At 43.3% G+C, this 20223-nt stretch overlaps 1 protein-coding gene across 4 annotated transcripts in view; it reads left to right on the forward strand.

Moving 5' to 3' along the window:
• PLXNA4 (plexin A4) overlaps positions 1-20223 on the forward strand; it is a 397375-nt gene that overhangs the window by 317612 nt on the left and 59540 nt on the right. For all 4 annotated transcript variants that reach the window (XM_032449091.1, XM_015861239.2, XM_032449104.1 and 1 more), the window contains 6 exons: positions 2494-2590; positions 5241-5431; positions 11411-11562; positions 12218-12335; positions 16429-16565; positions 18226-18393. In XM_032449091.1, coding sequence (XP_032304982.1) covers positions 2494-2590; positions 5241-5431; positions 11411-11562; positions 12218-12335; positions 16429-16565; positions 18226-18393 — 863 coding nt within the window. The remainder of the gene's footprint in view (positions 1-2493; positions 2591-5240; positions 5432-11410; positions 11563-12217; positions 12336-16428; positions 16566-18225; positions 18394-20223) is intronic.

A 20223-nucleotide genomic window follows, 5' to 3' on the forward strand; every position in this document is an offset into this window, starting at 1 on the left:
AGGTACAGCCCTATCAGACAGGACTCTGCTAACCTGCAGCAGCTCTTTACTTCCATGGTAACCACAAAGCTTATGCCCGTAAATACCCTACAACTAGATCATAATCACAGGGTTCTGCAGATTTCTAGCTAATCATGTTTAGTTTGTCCAAAGAGAAATTACCATGCAACTAGCACTCACTGTGCTGTAATGGCTTGAAATCACCATACATGGTTTTAACGTGCAATTATATGACAATTAGTGGAAATAGAAAAACCTACCTCTAAATGCTCAGAGTTTTCACATCTCTGTGGAAAACCAAGCTGAGACTTTTAGTGATGGTGAACTCTTTTGTCTGTAAGACATATCCAGCAAAACCAGGCAGCTCATTGAAGTGTATTTCATAAAATCATAGAATCATTTGAGTTGGAAGGGACATCTGGTCTAAGTCCCCTGTAATGAGCAGGAACACCTGCAGCTTGATCAGGATTCTCAGTGCCCCATCCAGAGCCCAGTCCATCCTGACCTTGAGTGTCTGCAAGGATGGGGTGTCTACCACCTCTCTGGGCAGAAATGTTATGTTTGGTCACATAGAGGTGAAAACATCTCTTCATTTTTGGATAGGAGTTTGTCCTGCTCCCAGTGCAGTCAGTATAGCATGACACATCTCCCTCCTTCTTGACTTGCTCCCATTCTGTCCTTTAAGCAACTGTTGCAGCAATGCATCCTCTCCCATTTAGGATGCTTTTTGCCCTTTGGTGAGGTGTTAGATGGAAGCTGTTGATGGAGATGCTCAGTGGATAACTGGGTGAACCCTGGGTGAACCAACTCAGAATAAACCAAAATCTGACTGGAAAAAAATGCCCTAAATACTATGTGTCAGAGAAATCTCCAAGTGCCAGGCTGGAAATGGCCTCCAGAGACCAGCTTTCATTTTCTTCATTAAGACCAGATTTATATACCTCGACTGTGCCTGACAAGTATTTGTTTAAGTCTGTCTCACTCTCTCACAAGATTTCAGTGCCTTTCTTAATACAGATTTTCTGGAAACTGGATACTCCTTGCACCAGCTGAAGCTTTTCTGGTTCTGGATAGGGAAAAATAATTGCCTCCTGGGACTTGTGTGTATAGAAAACTCTTGTCTAGTGCATTCCCAATTGATATTTGTTTGGTTTTTTTTGGCAGCAATATGGCACTGTTGATTCGCAATCTGCTTGTGACCTTCAACGGTCCCCAGACCCTTCAATGCAATGCTGGCCACTCGCTCCCACTCCACATTTGTTTGCATTGATTTCTTGTACCAAAGAATGCTCACTGCTTCCCTCCGCTGAATTTCAGTTTGTTGATTTTGGCCTGGTTCTATGATTTGTCAAGTTTGTTTTGAATTCTTAACCCTGCCTTTGGACATTTCTTGCGCCCTCCCCCCAAACGGAGTCATTCACGAAGTCTGTAAGCATGATCTGCAGTCCATCAATGAAGTCAGCAGTAAAAACATGGAATAATGTTTTTTTGAAAAGCCCTCCCAGCCCAACGATGAATTTTCTGACTTACAGTTTTTACATGGACTTTATGGCGGCTTCTTTTAGATCATGTTCCCCCATTTATGTATTTATTTTTATGGGAATCTCCTGCAGGACAGTAGCAAATACTCTACAAAAATCTACATAAATCACATCTGCTGCCTCCTCTTATCCACAAAGCCATTAAGCCTGTCAAAAAAGGAAATTAGATTGGTTTGACACAATTTGTTCTTGACAAATCCATGCTGGCTGATTTTTATCACCTTATTATCTTCTAGGTGCTTATAAATTGATTGTTTAATAATTTGATGTACTTTCTTTCTGGGAAGCCAAGTTAGGCTGACAGGTCTATAATTACACAGAACCTCCATTTTCCCCTTTTTAAGGCATTTCTAAGATACTTCACTCAGCTTTCAAGAGCTCTTCAAAATGACACCGGTGTAGATAAGCATGGATATATATTCAGTACCTTTGGGGTACACAGCAGAGGTATATTTGGATGCTATATCCAAATACATACAGTGCATACAAACATCGTGGAGTCATGGAATCATAGAACTGCTCAGGTTGGAAAGGATCTTCAAGATCATCAAGTCCAACCTCAACCTAAACACACTACCCTAACTCTAACAAACCATTGCTAACCTTAGAGATGCACCCAAGCGTTGGCAGAATATCCTTCAGAACTATGATCCACAGCTAGAAAGTACTTTTCCAAGCCCTATCATGTGCACATATGCTTAAAACACAGAATATTCACCTAACAGCTAGGATTCATGTGTTAGTGAGATGGACACAGCTTGCTTCATTGAGAACCACAGCTCTGAGAGCTTCCCATAGCTTTCATGGATGTAATGGCAGGTAGGATGCCAGGTGACAGCTCAATTTCTCATGTTCACAACTTATGGTACCACTTCTTCTCCCCCCCCCGTCCCTCAGAACCCATTGTTTGGGCGTGAAATAACTCTGGGTTCATTTTTTCCTTTTCTTCTAGTATTCGTATGAAGGGATGGAGATTAACAGCCTGCCAGTGGAGCTGACGGTCGTATGGAACGGGAATTTCAACATTGACAACCCAGCACAGAACAAAGGTAAAGAATTATTTCAACTTGTCCTTGGAAGCGGTAACCTTAGCAACGGGCCACATCCCTCCCTACACTTAACAAAGCTGCCACCATCTCCCCGCGCTGTCTGCTGCAGGCTTGTTCTCTGCACTCTGCAAATTACCAATTTTTTATGTGCTTTGTGATATATATTTTTTTCCCCCTCTCAGAAATACCACTCTTCCTCCCACTTGCATGGCTTTCCCTCTTTTTTCACCACCTTTGCCTCCTGCTTCTCTCCATATTTGTGTGTGTGTCTTCCTTCCTTACTCCTCCTGCCTTCTCCCCCTGTTTATTTCTCCTGGAATGAATGTTCTTCAAGTTAACACGTCAGGAAAGTGGGCACTCTTTGCTCAGAGGCAATGTGGTAATGAGCAGGGGAAGGGAGAGAGGGAGGAGACAGGCTGCAGCTTTGTCAGTGGGAAGAGACTGAACAAAACAAAACGTTTTAACAGCAAAGGACTGATGTCTGCCTCCTGCCCAGAGCCTGGCTCTAATTGCCATGCATGGCACAGAGTTGGTGTGCCTCTCACAGAGGGCTATTGCTTATCCAACCCTGAGACAATTGCCTGCCAGAGATGGGAGGTCCATTCACTTCCTCGTACTTCTTGTTCATTACCCTCAACCAACCACATGGCACACTTTCCCCCAGGTGCCCTCTGCTCTCAGCCTTTGCATATACAGCACAGACCTGCAGCCTCTCCTTCTTACACCAACCACCTCTCAGAAGTTTCTCCCTCTCTCACTTTACCTTCCCTTTTCTTGGACACCTTCCACTACTTCTCCCACTCCATCTCTCCCTATCATGTGCTCCCAAGTTCTTTTCATACTATTTCACACCCAACCTTGAGCTGAGCAGCGATGGATGAGGTTTCCACCAACGCCTCATTGAAACTGGAAAGGAATACAGAAGGCAACTCCTCATCCCATGGTGTGCCTCCTTCCCATCAGAGGAATGGCTTAGATTATACCATCATGTTTTGTGGCAGGATGATAATAGCCAGATGCATTTGGCTGTGTCACATGGAAGCATAGCACATGCTTTCGTGGACACACAGAACTTTCTATTTTCTAACACAGATGTAGTAGTAGTTAAGAACAAGTAGAATCCATTAGCAGAGCTTTTGAGTAGATTTTCTTCTATGCAAAATTGAGAGAGAGACAGAGGCAGGACAAGGTTTAGTGAGCAATATTAATGATGGGTGGACAGTTGGACTAGATGATCTGAGAGGTCTTTCCCAACAGTAGTGATTATATGATTCAGTGATTAGCTCCAGTGTCTTTCTAAGTGAAGTTGCACTGAAGGTACATTGCTTCTAAAGGTACATTGCTTCTAAGACCAATCAAGATGCCACTGCTGTTACAGCCAGCAACTCATAAGGCTGGGCTGGTAGGCTGAAAGCACTGAGCAATACTTGCTGATTTCTGGGAGAGCAGGGCATAGGTATGGAGTGAGAGCTAAAGCTTTTCAGCAAGATTCAAAGCCTTTGAGCTTTTGGATTGTTCATGATAATAACCCCAGACAAGACTTTAGTCTCTTACCAGCATGGCAGCCCAGAAGTACAAAGGGAAAATCCCATATCTTAAAAGAAAACCACCAACATCCACATAAATACAGAAATAAACTAATCTGAAAGACTCAGTTCTGCCATCTGCAGCCTCAGGGAGCAGGTTTTTGCTATTAGGACCCTGTGCAACTCAGTCCTCGGTTTGCTCAACTGTAAAATAAGGACAAATAACTTGATCTTATTTCATAGTACTGCAAGAATTTTAGGCTTTATTTGGAAAAAAGCTTTGCCTCTAATCACTTATTAGCAGCCCAAAACAGAGCTAAGCACTAATCTTTGCTGTTGGTATTAGAAAGGGATCAACTTAGTACTTTAAAGTGTAAAATAGTCTGAATTTTTGAAGCAGAAGAAGAGTGAAGGCTGATGGTAAAACTCTGGATTCAGCCTCATATACAGAGCTGCTTTATTTATTGTTCTCTCTTAGGTTTTTTGTTTAGGGGAAAACCTGAGTAGCTTTACACTCAGTTCTGGGTAGGGTATTCCAGGAGAATTTCCCATGTGGAGGATAGATAGTGGGTAAAGCAGGCGTAGTAAGCATTTATAGATGGAGAGCTGAGGCTGAGACTTGTTGAAACATCACTGGATGTCATTCAGACATTGTCAGGAAAAGGGAAAGGCTGAGGCCATGTCATTGGCCACGTATCTTCCCAATTTCTCTCTTGCAGCCCATCATTCTACACTGATCACTGTATCCCTCCTTCTGCTCTTAGCTTCGACAAATATGGAGATATTCAAGACCTATCTGGATGCTTTACTTTGCAACCTACTCTAAGAAGTAGCAACTCCCTTAGCAGAGGGATTGGACCGAATAGTCTCTAGAGGTCCCTTCCAACCCCTACAAATCTCTGATTCTGTGAAATACTTTGCATGGGAGATGAACTCTGACAAGTGTAATTTGTTTCACTGAGGGTGCAAGCATTTTATCCTGTATTATTTATTCCCCTGCAAAAGCCCCATCCTGCCTCTGGGATGAGCATCCCAGCTTTCACCTCATTGCCGCCCCTGAAGTCCCACTGCTCACCCATTCTGTCTGCATCTCTGAGGTCCTCTCTGTTTTCCTGTCCCTGCAGTTCATCTGTACAAGTGTGGGGCCATGCGGGATAGCTGTGGCCTGTGCCTGAAAGCCGACCCGGACTTCGAGTGTGGCTGGTGTGAGGGGCAGAACCAGTGCACACTGAAGCAGCATTGCCCAGCCCAGGACAGCCAGTGGCTGGAGTTGTCCAGCACCAAAGGCAAATGCACCAACCCCAAGATCACAGATGTAAGTCATGGATATACAAGAGCTGGTGGATTCCCTCTTGTGCCCTTCTCTTGGTTTATTTCCTTGATTTGTCTTTGGGTTGGTGAGGGGAAAGTCAGGATTGATATGAACATGAATCAGGCAAATTCCCAAGTGAATATGGGGATGAAGGGCTATGGTGTGCTTCAAAGAGAAGCACACAGCTTCAGATGTGTTTTCCTACTGTAGTCAATATGAACATGAATGATTTGTGCATCACGGTCTGCTAGTGGAAGACCTGAGGGCATCTGAGCAGCCCACATGGATTTGTCAAATCTGACATACAGCATTCAGGAGACCTAGGCCTTCTAGAGGTGTAGCTGGAGGTGAGAAAAGACACTTGGGGGCATCCCAAGTAGACTATGCGAGAGTTATCAAAAGAGTGCAGCTCTCTTGAAAAGAACACTCTGGCCAAACTGGATGAGAGGAGATGTTGAGTGATTCCAGAGTGTTTTGAGATTTACTGACAGAAGGTCAAAGAAAGAGGGCAGGTTGTAGTTCATGCTTCCTTGTAGTAGAACATGGGCAAAGTCTCTGTCTGGGGAAAAAAAAGACTCTACTAACTACAGCAGAATAAAGTTCTTGGGTTTGCCTGGTTGTCTTTGCAAGGTGAAAGATGTCCCAACTGGTCGATCAAAGCCGTGTACAAGGATCAAGGAAAAGGCAAACGAAAAGGCAGGCTCAAGCTAAGACTAAGTGAAGCAGTCTAATTAAGTGATAAAAAGGGAATGAAGGCAATGATGGGTGGATGTCGCAAGGTTGCAGAGTCCTTTGGAATGTTTCCTATTGATTATGCTGAGCAGGCCAAAGGAAGAGCTGGGGAAATGATAAAAGAAAAGAAAGAAAAGAAAGAGGGGAAACAGAGGAAGGGAGAGACAGCATGAAGGGGAAATCAGGACTCCAGTCTACAGTGATTTTATCTGCTCTTAGGGTGCCTTTGCCATAATGATGAACAACGTTTTCAAGGTCATAGGTAGACAGAGTGACAGATGTGAGCCATAATAATGGGAAACTGCACCCGTACTAACTGCATCCTGAGCATTTCCCAGTCACTGTACCTTAATTAAGATGAGTAAACCTGCAGAGTGGATAGGGCCTTATTTTACATCTGAGAATGGTAAGGAAGAAAATGAGACAGGGAAGAAGAGGGGAAAAAAACTGAGGAATATCTAGCCTCGTTGGTTGTTGTTTAATATGAAATGTAAAGTGGGCAACTTATCTAGGAACCATGGAATCAAAGAGTCAAAAGATATGGGTGTTATGGATAACCCCAAACCCATGTCTATGGGTAAAATAGTTTTGTCTGTGTCTACAGTTTTGTGAGAGTAAACTCTGGGTAGAGTCTGTTTTTTCCAGATGCTACTGAAAAGAGCTCCTCTGATTTTGTTTCTATCCATCTTCCCATAGTCTTTCACTCTCCCAAGTACTCAGTGAGTTGTATTGCCCAAGTGCAATACCAATTATGAAGTTTCCAAGGTGGAGATCTTCACCCCGCTTGTATTTGTCTGCAGCTGGTCAATCTGGATGCACAAACCCAATGGCAGCCAAAATAAATAGTTACTACTGAAAGTTCACTTCTGAGGCCTTGAAAATTACACGGTGCTGAGGGGAAACCTTTATGAATCTTTCAATGTCTCAAAACTTAAGAAAGATTCAGAAATTTTAAATAGATTAATAGAATTTGGTATTGGGAAGATGATAGATGACCAACTAAAGCAGAAGTCCACACCACAAGGACCTTTCCATGCGATAACACGCTGTTGTGAAGGTCCATCCACCTTTCTTTACTGTTCTTTGATTCACATACGGCACCAACAGTCTCTTTATGAAGTGAAAATCACTCATTCTCCACGTTACAGCTCCAGAAGGAACATACTTCTATTTCTGCTGGCATTTCCTTCAGCAGCTCCCAAAGCTCGAACAGATTATTGCAATATTCGCTCATGAAATATTCCGACTGTCTGGTGCAATCATAAGCAGCTCTTGGAAAGTCTTTTTCTGAGCCATTAGCATGGAAGTAATCTCAAGTGACTGGATATATATTGCAGCTAATGGTACGTCTGGAGAAGTTGGTAAAAGCATACATAACCTGGCCAGGAGCCAGGGAAATATCTGTGCAGGCGAGGGAGGAGAAATAACATGTGTCCTCACACTTGCACAGGCACACGCACGTGGCAACCCAGAGCACAGCTTCCCACAACCTGTGTTTATTTCCTGGCTCCGGCATTTATATTGCCACTAAGTGAAATTAAAAGGCTTAGTGGATTCGTTCAGCCACAGAACCTTCTGTAAGAGTGATAAGCTGCAAGCATTCAAGGCCAGGTTGGATGGGGCTTTGAACAGCCTGGTTTTGTGTCCCTGCCTATAGCTGGGGGTTGGAACTTGATCTGAAAGGTCCGTTCCAGCACAAACCATTCTATGATTGTATGTTATGGTTGGTACTAGCAAAGGGTATAAATGGCAATGCAGTGTCTTAGCACTGGTTCTAAAAGAGAAAGCTGAGGCTTCTTGGCAGCTTTCATATCCCTGTTTGTGTTTCCCTCTGCAAAAACTGACAGGTCTCTTTCCAGATTTTTGCACCTATGATAGAAACAGGCTCCTTCTCTCTTGCTGTGAAAACAGTGCAGTAACACCTTCTTGTTGTAGGTATCTGAAGCAGTGTGATGAGCTGGACTTAAAAATTTCCTGTACTATTCTGGGAGGATCCCGGGTCCCCCTGCTTTAAGGAAATGAGTTGGCTTTGAAGTTAGCCTTCAAAAGAGGGGAGACTTAGGTTAGATATAAGGAAAAGGGTGGTTTTTGTTTAAGATAAGGGTGGAGTGAGGAACAGGTTGCCCAGAGAGGTGGTGGATGCCCCATCCCTGGAGACATCCAAGGTCAGTCTGGATGGGGCTCTTGAGCACCTGATTGAGTGCTAGGTATGTCTGTTCACTGCAGGGAAGTTGAACCAGATGAGCCTTAAGGGTCCCTCCCAGCTCAAATAATTCAATGATTCTATAAAAATTTAAAACTTGCATTGTTATAAGGGGGATTTTTGGAGGTTTTGTGCTAGTTTCTATCTAGGAAGTTTCCTATTTGAGTTACTGTAAGTGTTTTAAGTTCTCAGGCTTTAGTCAGAGCCAGAAGGAGGATCATGGTGTTTCCATTGAGTTTGTGGGACTTTGGTCTCAAATTCTCCTATAGTTTAAAAAAATAAAGGACTTTTCTAGCAAAGTGTTCCTTTTTATCTCTAAAACTTCTTTTACTCTGTGTAGCGACAGTAGTTATACCAGCAAAAAACAAAACACCCCTCTTTTGACCTGCTATAAGATACATCCACATACTAGCAAGTTCTTTCAAAGATAAGTGAACCCTAATTAACCACAGACCTGCCTACCTGGACAAATGCCTTGCTAGAACAAGTGAAAGCTCCTTAACAGCAATTTTAATACCAGAAAAAAGATAGCACAATTATTCCATAGGGATATGACGCTTCTTACGTTAAAAAAATAGAAGTTTAATACATAAGGAAATATAATAGAAACTGGAAATTGTGATTTAATTTCCCCCTTTTCACTTTTTGTATGTATTAGATTGGTTTGGTGTGGTGATAATGGGAGCCTTTCAGTGACATCCACAGGAAGTGTTTTATTTTATCAGGAGAGGATTAACCGATGTTGGGAAAATGATTATTTAAAATACAAGACTTCCCTCGAGTAGATATTTATTACTGATTCGGAATCAAAATAGGTTAGAATTGCTATTAGTGGCAGATGGTTGAAGTTTCCATTGCCGAGCCCCCACCTAAGAACATCAGGATTAGTTTCTCTTAGAATATAAATCCCATTTTAATTCTAATTTTTTAAGTTAAGTTTCTCCTTTTATTTATTTATTTATCTATCTATTTATTTATTTATTTATTAAGGTAACCACTTTTTACCTATTTTTTTTTCTGCTTGTCGATCATCCACGGGGGAAATCTTCAACCATCCCAAATAAATGTCATCCATCGGTTTCATGAATCTTGTACTATTTTGATCTTGGGACTTAAGCGTCCTGTTGACTCATAGAGCAGGAAAAAAAAAAAGCAACCTTCCATAGCTCTTATGGAATTTGGCTGCTTTTTGGACCTGAGATGGTTGCCTGACCTGATTAGAACCTATTTTCTGTTCAATGCGAACTGAAGTTGCTGTGGCGTTGGGACATCAGAATAATCAGGGCCTATCACTGCGAGTATCAGACTGGAGTACAGCATGGAGACAATGAGAATGTCAATTCCAGCTTTGGCTATTTGGAATTGCTGCACCTTGCTGTAGCACTACCCCTCTGTCTCTGACTTAACTGAAAAGACTTTACTCAATTTCACTTTACGCTGAAGTTTCTTTTCACAGTTTCCTACCTGAACCATTGTAGGGAACTTGTGCTAAGGAATTTATGTCTACACTAAACTAATCTACAGGCCCCAGTACTTGTATGTGATCACCCGTGCTATTAAATTATTAACATTTGTAGGCTCTCTGTGTAGTCAAAGTAAAGACAGTCATCAAAGAAGTAGCTTATGGAGTCTAATATTAAAGTCTCAGTGTATTGTCTAAGGGTACCAAAGCCTTTCACTATTAAAGATGCACCTGAGAAGATACTGGAGCAGGCTGTCCAGGCCAACTGTGGGTGCCCCATCCCTGGAATGTTCAAGACCAGGTTGGATGAGACTTAGGACAACCTGATCTAATGGAAGGGGTCCCTGCTTTCAACAGGAGAGTTGAAACTTAATGATCTTCAAGGCCCCTCACAACCCAAATTGTTCCATGATTCTCTAATTTTATGACCTGAAAATTGGCCTCTCAGTCAAAATTAGGCTAACTCTGGTGCCAGACTCATGGCTGGGAAGCAGTCAAGAGCAGCCTAGCTCCTGCCAGTGCCTTGACTTTGCCTGCCAGTCAGATTGCTTTGCAAGGATCTAGCTGCCAGCCCTGGATTCGCAGTTGTCAGAGAATTGGCCAAAGGGTACAGACCTGAGAATGGGGATTCTCCTTTCTTCACTGCACAGACACCTGCCAAGACTGGCAGATGGCAACCACAACATCCTGAATGGGCGGCAGGGAATACCATTAGAAGGCCCTTTCAGCCATCCAGTCATATGGCAAAACATTTGGACACAGCAAATAATTGGAAAGGCAGAACTGAGATAACTAAGGGTCAGACCCCTAATATCCATACTGTTCCAATGTTGAGTAGGTGTCTCCAAAGCTAATTTTCACCCACTTCTGAACATGGGTGATGGATGCAATGCAGAGTGCTCTCCCATTTACAGATCCCCTCTGCATGGGCCAAAAATACTTCATGGCAATAGATAGCTCTGGGTGAAGTTCTACTATGGGGGAGAAGTGAGCTCTGGAGCTCAGAGGGTGCTTTGGCTCTGCTGCCTAACAGGGCTTCTGCTGAGTGAGATGCAGCAATCCTACCCCTCCTAAGGTCTGGCAGAGGTCCATGCTATAGTGCAAATGTAATGTCGTCAACCACCAGAACCACTGGGGCATCCAGTCATTTCACATTAGGGCTCAGAGACCCCCCAGCCGATAGTCCACCACCCTACAAACAAGCCATCCATGCTCCCGTCGCTGCCCTTTCATTGGACCCTGCTCTCCCATGAAGTTAGCTGGAAAACTTCTGGAGACATGTATTGGCACACAGCAACTACTGCTACTGCTTCTGTCACTGTCAGTCTACACTGCACCTAATCTGACACTGTTTCTGTTGTGTCTTGGATACTCTGTGGCTGGACTATGTCTAAAACGTAATATATTTCTAGGAAGAGGGACCCAGTGATGTACCTGGAGTAGTTTGGTTACTTCAGTTGATCAGTTTTCAGAACTACGAGTGTGTCTCTTGGTGACAAAGAGGTCTCATACTGCCTGATAGGATGATGTTGTCTTTAAAGAGGTAGTTTGATTATTCTCTTTTTTTCTTGACTTATTTCTCCAGATCAACCCAGTGACCGGCCCTCGTGAAGGAGGGACAAAAGTGACCATCCGTGGGGAGAACCTGGGGCTGGAGTTCAGAGACATTGCATTTCATGTTAAAGTGGCTGGAGTGGAGTGCAAACCTCTGGTGGAAGGGTACATCCCAGCAGAGCAGTAAGTTGGGTGTGTGGCAGACAGCGGGCCACAGCACATCTAATACTGGTTATTGCTACCTTTGGGGTCTTTGAGGAGTCCATTCCCCTCAGCCTCCCTAAAGGCCATTCCACAACAACAGCTCAGGAGCTAATAATCCATTTATTAATGTCTTTGGGTTGTATGGTTCAGGTGATCATCATGACATATGCCCTAAAATTATCTATTTTTAAAATAACAGCCACCACGAGAGCATCCAAACCCAGTTGTGAGGCTGCAGCTCCAAGAAGCAACTTTCTCTCCATGCAGGAATAAGCCCTATAGATGCAAAGGTGTCTACCATGCAAGACTGGAGGACAGAAGAACTCATGGAGCCAGATCTCTGTCCAGTATTTGTCTAAGTAATTAAGTGATGGTGTGGTGATTTACAACAACCAACCATCTGCTTCATTGAGTACCATCAGAAAATAAATAAATAAATAAATAATAAAGCCACTATTTATGAAATAAAGAATAACTTCATGCACAGTTTGGTTCCTGGACATGAAAGCATCAGAGGATGTGATAAGTTTACAGTCCATTTCCTATGAACATGGACTATTTGTTCTGATTTCATCTCACTTAGTTTGCAAATCCATCCCTAAACCTTTGCCTCTGTTTGATATTTTCTCCACAGGATAGTATGTGAGATGGGGGAGGCCAAGCCCAGCCAGCACGCTGGATTTGTGGAGATCTGTGTGTCCGAATGCAAACCAGAGTTCATGGCCAGGTCTTCACAGCTCTACTACTTTATGGTAAGATCCTGCAAGAAGATCTCCTGGGCTCTGAAAGTCCTCAGACCCTGGTTTGCTTCTCAGTGTCTGTTCTCTGACCAAACTCTGTTTCTGTGCTCTTCACTGCCATCTTGAGTACACCGAGTTGTTCCTTCAATTTCCTTTCAAAATCATTTTTGTGAGCAAAAATAGCTCTCCTAATTAATGTTTTAACAATCTATTAATAGTTCAAATTATTAGTCCAGCTACAGTTTGATACAGCCATGGCCCAAAATAGTACAGAAAATCTTCATTAATAGTTAAAACTGCTATGTAGAAAAGTAAAAAGGAAGAGAAGAGAGAAGAAAGAAAGAAAGAGAAGTATGCAAAGTAGTTGGAAAGGCTTTGGGCTCTTTTTTTGCACCACCGTACTGGTTCAGCCTGAGACTGTAGCTTTGCCATGGTGAAAACCTCATGGAAGAGAGAAGCAGAGTCCAGTGCATGATGCACATTCGATTTGGATTTTTGCTCCTTTCTCCCCTTTTCTGCCTGCTTTTCCTGTCCAAAAGACCTCCTTATTTCTGTAAGACCCCTTGCTGGGGACATGCAAGCATTGCCTGGCCTTCATCTGTTCAGATCTGTGCAGGTCTGAGATGAGAGGGTCTCTTTGTTCCTATCAAAAGCTCTCAACTCCTGAAAGAGAATGAGTCTTTTCTGGAACAATACACATACCTGAGCATTTGTTCATGGCAAAGAGGACTGTTAATTAATGTAAATATCTTAGATTTCCCCCTTGATCTGCAGCGATCTCCATGATTTCCAGCGTCACTCAGGTGTTTCTGTGATGTGGGGAGCATAGAAATACCTAAAGAAGTAGCCTCCACCTCGCTGACAGAAGGACTCTTTCCAGGACATTACACTTCAGCATGTCACCTTTGCTACACTTGAAATTGCTGTCTGATGTTGATCATCCGTGTCCATCTGTGACAGCTTTTCCCACCGCTTGCTGGCTTTCTGGCTGCCAGCTATCCCAGCCGTGCACAAGCATGAAGTCTACAGGGTTTTCTCTGCTGCATACCTTGATACCTTTGTGCCTGACAGAAAAAAAACAGCGATGCTCCCCAGCCTGCCCATCATATGCCCCCTCCTGTGTCCATTGCTTTCATAGTGGGAGGTATTTATTGGCATGGCTTGGCTTCCTCTGATATTCCTGCCAAGAGGGTAGAGATGTTGTTGCACACATCACAACATGCCTTGGCGTCCTGAAGTGGTGAGTGGCAGCTTTCAGGGAAGGAAGATGTTTAAAAACCAACGATGGACATCACCTGGGAGTTAAGTGCTGCTAACCAGACACACAGCACATCCTATGGAAAATTGCTTTTGCAAAAGGTTTGAAGCAAAACAAGGGCAAATTTGCCCAATAGGTTCCGCCTCCCTGTCTCTCCTATGAGAAATGGAAGGGCTGATTATTTGTACTCAATGGAATATTTTATTTCAGTGCTTTGCAAAGGAGATAGCTTAATTTAGAGATGGTAGAGCAGTTTGCCTTTATTTTAGCTCAGTGTGATTTGGGTTGCTCTGCCTGCATCTCTTCTGGGCCTGCTCCTAACATCTGTGTTTCAGATGAGAGAGCATTTTGAACAGGCTCAGAGAAGGCTGCATACTGCCTTTCCAGACGTTGCTACTGAACCAATAGAAAGGATATCTGGGTGCATGAACTGTGTGGGTCAATGTGTTTCTATGCCCTTATAACCAGGATCAGTGATGTGGGAGCCATGTTCTCAATATACACCACAAGGTCAGTTCAGACACAGCTCTCATGGCAACTTCTCTGTGGACAGCTTATGCCAAGGAGGTGCTAGAAGAAAGGAAAAGGTTCCACAGTAGAGGAAAGTAGTCAAGACTCTAGAAAGATACAGATGACTGGGAGTTGGACTTGTTGATCTTTAAGGGTCCAACCCAGGTTGGAAAAGACCTCAAAGATCATCAAGTCCACCCTCAGCCTAACCATAGTACCGTAAATCTAATAGCTCTCTAAATCATATCTATGAGCAGGATCGTCACAAGATGCATCACCACTTGGCCAAGGAGCATTGCTGATATAATTTCAATATGCAAGAGCCCTCAATGGGGCATAAGCATTTATCATCCTCTGGGGAGAGGAAAAGAAATGCCCATAATGTCTGTACTGGGTAAAGGGGTTCAGATCTTTAACTCAAATGTCATTATCTGGTTTGTAAAGCATCCGGTGTTGCACCAAGTGGGCAACTTTCAACCCATTTCCTCCCAGGTGGGAAGTGGTCTCCCAGCATCCATCTCATGGGTACCAGTATTTGCTTCTACGACCATCAATATGGAATTGAAGAGGCAGTACCCTCAAAGTAGAGAAGCCCTACATACTGAAGACCCCTTCTGCATTTTGGATCCTGATAAAAGCTATTAGAGAATAGTCACAGTAAATGTAAAAGGAACAGAGCATGTATTTGTTCTTCATTTCTTCTCATACATCTTCCCAGCCTTCAGCAATTGATAGATGAGGGACTTCTTGAGGCAAAATAGTTTCCAAAACTCCATATCAGAAACAGTCAAGCATAAACATAAGAAGTGCCCAGCTCTGTTGATACATTTTCTGCTGGGCTGTAAGTCTGATTTTCACATTCAGCTCTTTCTCCAGGCAGCAGCTTCGTATTGAACAAAAGCAAAGAGGAAACCATGCTGCTGTTAACCAGAAGGGCACAGGGACAGGGAGAGCTGTGCATGTGTGAAAGAGGGAGCTGTGGTGTGTGTCAGGCATTTTATAAACAGGGATTAATGGTCTCCAAAGCTCAATAAGGTGACTGCATGTTGTACCTGCTCATTCAGAGGAGCCGAGGAGAGCTTCAAGCATTTGTGTCATCGTTCTTAAAGAGAGGGGGGGGGGAGGAAAAACCTTCATTTAAATGCATATAGTGGCTTTTCACTTGGGACTGAGTGGAAAGTTTTTCTATTAAAATGCAAATGAAAGAATAAACTGTAACTCCAAGTTTCTCCCTGAAAATGGATGTCTCCTCTCTGCATTATGGCAATAGGGTGATCTGTGCTTTCAGAGTGCAACTATTTTATCTTGCTTTTGGGAAGAATGGAGTCGGAGGGCAAGAAAAAGGTTTTCAATTCAAGGCCCTTTAAGGAATGGTGCCCATCTTTTAATATATTGATGAACATCGTATTATGGTTGGAAAAGGGGCTCAAACAAGCGGGAAACAGAGAAAATATACTCATCTGGACAGCATTCTTTCTCATGGCTACAGTATTTGAGAGGACACCTTAACATGAGTGATGCTGTGCTGTATCAGTGCAGGACATGCATGCCATGTGAGATTGATTCATCATCAACGTCTGATAAAAGAGAAATGTTTGGGTTCATGTGGGCCTGAAAGAGTCGCATGTTCAGATGCTCTTAATTGCAGCTCTCCTCCTTTTAGGCGTCCTCCTGAGCTACACAGCAGGACCTGTTTCTTTGGTAGATCAATGAACTTTGGAGTAATCTTTTCAAGACCCAACAGTTTTCAATGCTTGTGAGCTCCGTAGTTTTCTTTGGGGGCTAAGAGACAATTCAATCCAATGAGACAATTCAAGACCCAGTTTATCTTACAGAAATATTACTAAAGAAAGCTCCAGAGTTGTATTAAATAGTGGAGATAAGAGTGGTCATGACTGCAGTTTCCCCAGGCTCGGAGATGACTTTGGAAGCTCAGAGCATTTCTGAATGGTTACAAGGTCAGGCTTTATTCTGCAAGGATTTTGAGATTAGCCTTAGGTCTTGAGTTCATCTTACCAAAGCTGTCATTCAAGCTCTGGTGGAGTCACCATCCCTGGAGGTTCTCAGAGTGCATATGTGGCACTGAGTCATATGGTTAGTGGGAATGGTGGGGATGAGTTGATGGTTGAACTAGATGACCTTAGTGGTCTTTTCCAACATTAATGATTATATTAAGGGACTGGGGACACTCCAGGCTCCTCTTTTACCAGGAAAATATTGGCGTCTTCTGAAGTCCACCTAATGTAGTTAAACTCCTGTGGGTGCCTACATTTCCTTAGCACTGTAGGTACCTCTGCTCATCTCCTGTGCTTTCAACATGACCTTTTCCTTTCACAGACTCTGACACTCTCTGATCTCAAGCCGAAGCGGGGACCTGTGTCGGGTGGCACTCAGGTGACAATTACGGGTAATAACCTCAATGCAGGCAGCAATGTCATCGTGACCTTTGGGCGACAACCTTGCCTCTTCTACAGGTACATAATGAGTCCTTCCTTCCTTACATACCTGAGCCTGAAATATATATAAGTTGTTACAGTCAATAGACTTATTCTACAGCCCAGACAACCTGTCCTTCGAGTAATTCTTGGCAAAACATCTGTTCTGCAGTGGGACCTTTGCATTATTCCCCAGCACAACCTTACTGAGTACGTTGTGGGCTGGGAGAATAGGATTTTTTTCATTGTTTTGATTGCTATTTGATGTGCTTTTTCCATGGCTCCTTGTCAGATTTCACTGCAATTCTCCACGGTCCCATGCTTTGCTACTTGCTCTGAGAGTATGTAATTTAAAAGATTCATTTTCATGTCCCTGCTTTAGAAAAAGCAAAAACGAAAATCTGACAACATCAGTTATAAGCATTAAAACACCTCCCTTTTATCCAAGAATAGTCCCATAGTGCTGAGAAACAGATGACTTGTAACATTTTAGCTCAGGGTTGGCTCCTGTTCAATTGCAGTTCAGAGGCTTAATGTCAGTGTTACCTGCTGAATGTTCCCTGATCCCTGTGAGAATGAGCCTAAATCCAGTTCCCAGGGGCTCCTGCAGCTCAAAACTGCCCAGTGCAATGCACTTTGCTGCCAGTATTGGTGGAAGCTGAAGATAAAGTTGGCACATTTCTCCCAGCTTGTCTTTGGCAGAAGAAGAAGGGCCCATTCACAGGGAAGCTGGGACTACTGTCCTGGGGCAACGTGTTCCCATCTCTTGGCTGTTGGGATCCTGTTTAGCTGCCTGTCATGACTGCAGAGTGATTTAACATCTATAATGCACGAGGGTGAAGTCACAGCTTGTGATTTAAAAGGCCAAATGGGAACCACAGCTGCTTGGGGTTGCTTACAGAACAGACTAGGGAGTTTTAGAAGGGATTCAGCATGGTTTACAGTGAAATTTAAAGAACACTTGAAGGTTTCCTTTGAGGTGCATGCCATGCTACAAGGGAAGGTTGCACTCCATTTTATCTTTCTAGGGATATGAGATGAGGCTGTGCCACAAATCACAGTACTGGGAAAGCTGAAGGTGGTAGAAGGTTGGATTTTTGGCTCTTTACTGAAGGCAGCACTGCTGCAAAATTCAGTCCCGGGGTTGTGTTTGAACCTTGCCCAAAAGGAAAACATTTACCCAGAATCCATTTTAAGTAAAATCATGAAATGCTTCCCACTGCATTAGCACTTCCCATGCAAAAGTCCCAGGCATGTCACAAATGGCACTTAAACAAGGCTTACGGTCCTAATGCAAAGTAAACTTTATTATCCCAGACTGGAAAGCTGAGGTGCAAACACTCCCTTTTATGAGCTGCTGCTGAATATGCCTGCAGGCAGGAAGGAAACATCCATCATGTATTTAATCACACAGAAATATTTCTGCAGCGAGGTCTGTTTTGGACTTCCCTTGAGATTCGGTTTATGTTTTGAGACCTGAGTAATATTGGCTTGTGTAGTTTTACTTAAGCTGGTGGAAAGGTGATGCCATTTCTCGTGATGAATTTGTCACGCAATACTTAGTATATTCCTGCAGCAGTGAGTTTCAGCACATCATAGTTAATAGGTTAAGATCACAGGACATAGGAGTAAGTAATTGGGTTCTTACTGGTTTGCTTCTTGCAGATTCTCATTTATATTTACTTGCTTCCTCTCACAGGAGATCCACCAAGCACATTGTCTGTAACACCACAGCCTCAGATGAAGGCTTTGAGAAGGTGAAGGTGTCTGTGAGAGTGGACAAGGCCAAGATACATCAAGAGCTGCAATATGAATATGTGGAGGATCCAACCATCCTGAGGATTGAGCCCGAGTGGAGCATCTTCAGGTAAGCATCCCACAGACACATCACACCAGTTCCTTTTATCTTCCACTGCATCACTGGTACATTTGTGGTGGTCCCTGATACTGTAAAATGCTTTCCAAGCATTGGGTTCACCAGAAGACACATATTTTTCTAACTCCTTCACAGAGCTCAAAGACCATGACAGCTGGTAGATTTGCCTTCTGGGAAGATATTAAATGCCAGTAATGTTCTGTATACTCAATACAGCACCTTGTGTGCTCACAGTATTGCAGACCTGGGGCCGTGTGTACCCCTGGGACAACATTTCCAAAGAGCCTAGTAAGGAATGCAGTTGCCCACCAGAAGCTTGCCTTGGTGTATCCAGTACCCAAATGCTACCTATCCAAGTGATATTACATTCTGTTAAGGCTTTTGTATTCCTAAAGACTTTGATTCTTACTCTTTCTGGTCATGACTTTGTTTTGGGTTACATTGGTCTAAGTCCACACCTTTTCATGGCCCATTGGTCGTGACTTTGCTTAGGAAAGAGAATAGTAACCCGGGTTTGAAAGCTTTTTGTTACAGCCTTCATGTGCTTGCTGGCTTAGGACTAAGTATTCCTTGTTTGACTATCATGCTTTGAAAGCTCCAGAGCCATCTCCTGAGATGAAACACGAATAAAGCCCTGTGCCCAGCTCTTCTAGAGGGCCTTCCTCCTTGTTGGGTGCTTTTTTACTCTTCATCCCATTGCTGCTGCTTTGTTTAATTTGGAAGGTTCATCTGAAATTGTTTGAGAGGAGCATTTGTCCTCGTTTGTGGAAGAAGTGAAAACGAGACCCAAACTCTCTCAGAATCCTGCAGAAATGATCTCAGGAAGAGGGAAATTGGTTATTAAATGCACTGGTATTTCCTTGAAAAGATACACAATAAGAAATCTCAGTGTCCCTTCATTCATCCACTGTAACTCTCTGCTCTCCTGTCAAGCAGGATTGATTGGGGTATCTGGGGATTAGGAGCAGGACTCGTAAATCCCATCAGTTCAGCTCCCCTCCAGAAGATGTTTTCACAAATCAATTAGTGCCTTTAATTACCGTGAGGGAATTTACCGATTTAGCTGGATTGAATCTTTACACATTGAGCTTCAAGCTTTCGTGTCTGGATTTTCCATTTTGAGATTTTATTTTCAGTCAGAGTTCAAGTTATCAGTAAAATGAGAAATCACTTTAGTCCTTATTAAAGTGAGTTTAGGGCTGGCTAAAAGGTGCAAGATTGACAGCCAAGGAGAGTGAATTCCTCTGTTATTCCCCAGGAAAGTTACAGAATAGGGCCCTTCCTTCTCCTGGCTTCAGACTGGGAGATGAGAGAAGACCTACACAGCCTTTTGCTCCTTGGTTTCTCTTCTGAAGCTCCCAGCAAGAGACAAAATGCAACCAAGAGGCTTGAGGTGTACTGGCAAAGTTTTGCTTGGCCATGGGATGCTTTCTGATGTGAATCTCCTGTCACCTCTCCCAGCACAGAGCAAATCAAGATGTGTTTATTTCGTGGGTGCTACCTTACTTTCAGGGTGTGTAGCTGATAGATTGGATGACTGAGGATCTTATCTGTTTCATCATTAAGGTACAGCCTTTCATTTTTACTTCCTTTGGTATCTCTAAAATCAGAAATCATTCACTTGATTGGTAGCATCTAATTTTAACCAGATCTACTCACCCCACCTCTGCCTTCCTGCCCTTTCTTTTACACCTTTGAAACACTCCAAAAGGTTGTAACCTCAGAGGAGAATGCAGTAGCCGGAATAGCATCTGTGGTTCAGACTGTCTGGGATCTTTTATGAACTATCACTATTAATTTGTGGAGCTCTGCCCTGCAGGC

Source organism: Coturnix japonica, chromosome 1, assembly GCF_001577835.2.
Source record: "Coturnix japonica isolate 7356 chromosome 1, Coturnix japonica 2.1, whole genome shotgun sequence".
NCBI classification, from domain to species: Eukaryota; Metazoa; Chordata; class Aves; order Galliformes; family Phasianidae; genus Coturnix; species Coturnix japonica.